This window comes from Antrostomus carolinensis, unplaced genomic scaffold, assembly GCF_000700745.2.
Source record: "Antrostomus carolinensis isolate BGI_N321 unplaced genomic scaffold, ASM70074v2 scaffold34777, whole genome shotgun sequence".
Taxonomy (NCBI): domain Eukaryota; kingdom Metazoa; phylum Chordata; class Aves; order Caprimulgiformes; family Caprimulgidae; genus Antrostomus; species Antrostomus carolinensis.
The window spans coordinates 2454-3249 of NW_010328618.1; the positions used below are offsets into that span (position 1 = coordinate 2454).

General features: G+C 58.0%; 1 protein-coding gene across 1 annotated transcript in view; it reads right to left on the minus strand.

Moving 5' to 3' along the window:
- The window catches only part of LOC104528341 (sodium/calcium exchanger 2), a gene marked incomplete at its 3' end in the record, with an annotated part of 3595 nt that overhangs the window by 2072 nt on the left and 727 nt on the right, over positions 1 to 796 (minus strand). Inside the window, 2 exon segments of the mRNA XM_029086046.1 lie at positions 2 to 385; positions 427 to 778. Of these exon segments, the coding sequence (XP_028941879.1) occupies positions 2 to 385; positions 427 to 778 (736 nt within the window).

Below are 796 nucleotides of genomic sequence, written 5' to 3' on the forward strand. Positions count from 1 at the left end.
GACCGTCACCTCCACCGTCCCCTGACACTCGCTGACGTGTAACAATCGATCTTGGAAGGTGAAGATACCAGCGTGGTCATCATCCAAGATGGTGACGGTGGCCACCAAAGGAGCCACCAACTTCCCCTTGGGGTGGTCGGCCGAATCCGTCTCGAACATCCCTTCGGCGTCGCCCACGCGGAGGTTGAGGAGCCGGACGAAGAAGTGCTCGTCCTCCTCGAAGATGTCATCGTCGATGATGCCGATCTTCAGCTCCTTCTGGGTCTCCCCAGGTTTGAAGATCAAGGTCCCCTCGCTGTACTCGTAGTCAGAACCCGCCTTGGCCGAGCCATCCTCCGTCTTGTAGTCCACGTAGAAGGTGTGGTTGGCTTCGGCACCTTGTTGACAAGCCACCGAGAGGGTCACGCTTCGGCCCCTTGTTGACAAGCCACCGAGAGCGTCACCGAGCCGCAGTTCTCCAGGCAGTGGTACAAACATGGCTCGAAGAAGATCCGACTGCAGGTCTCCTCCTCAGCATCTGAAGGGACCTCCAGGAGGGTGGAGGATCTCTTGGAGAACTCAGCCACGTGTTTCTTGAGGATGTTACCGGCGCCGGTCATCATCCGGGTGGCTTGGATGCGGTAGAAAGCTCGGCTCTTCTGTTGGTGGAGGAGAGCGTAGTAGTTGGCCATGTCCACCAACTGCTCCAACTCCTTCTCCGGGTGCTTCTGCTTGAGATCCTTCAAGATTTGGATGACTTCCCTTCGACTCTCATCCAACTCCTTCTCCTCCGGCGTAGGAGCTGGGAGGGCGGGTG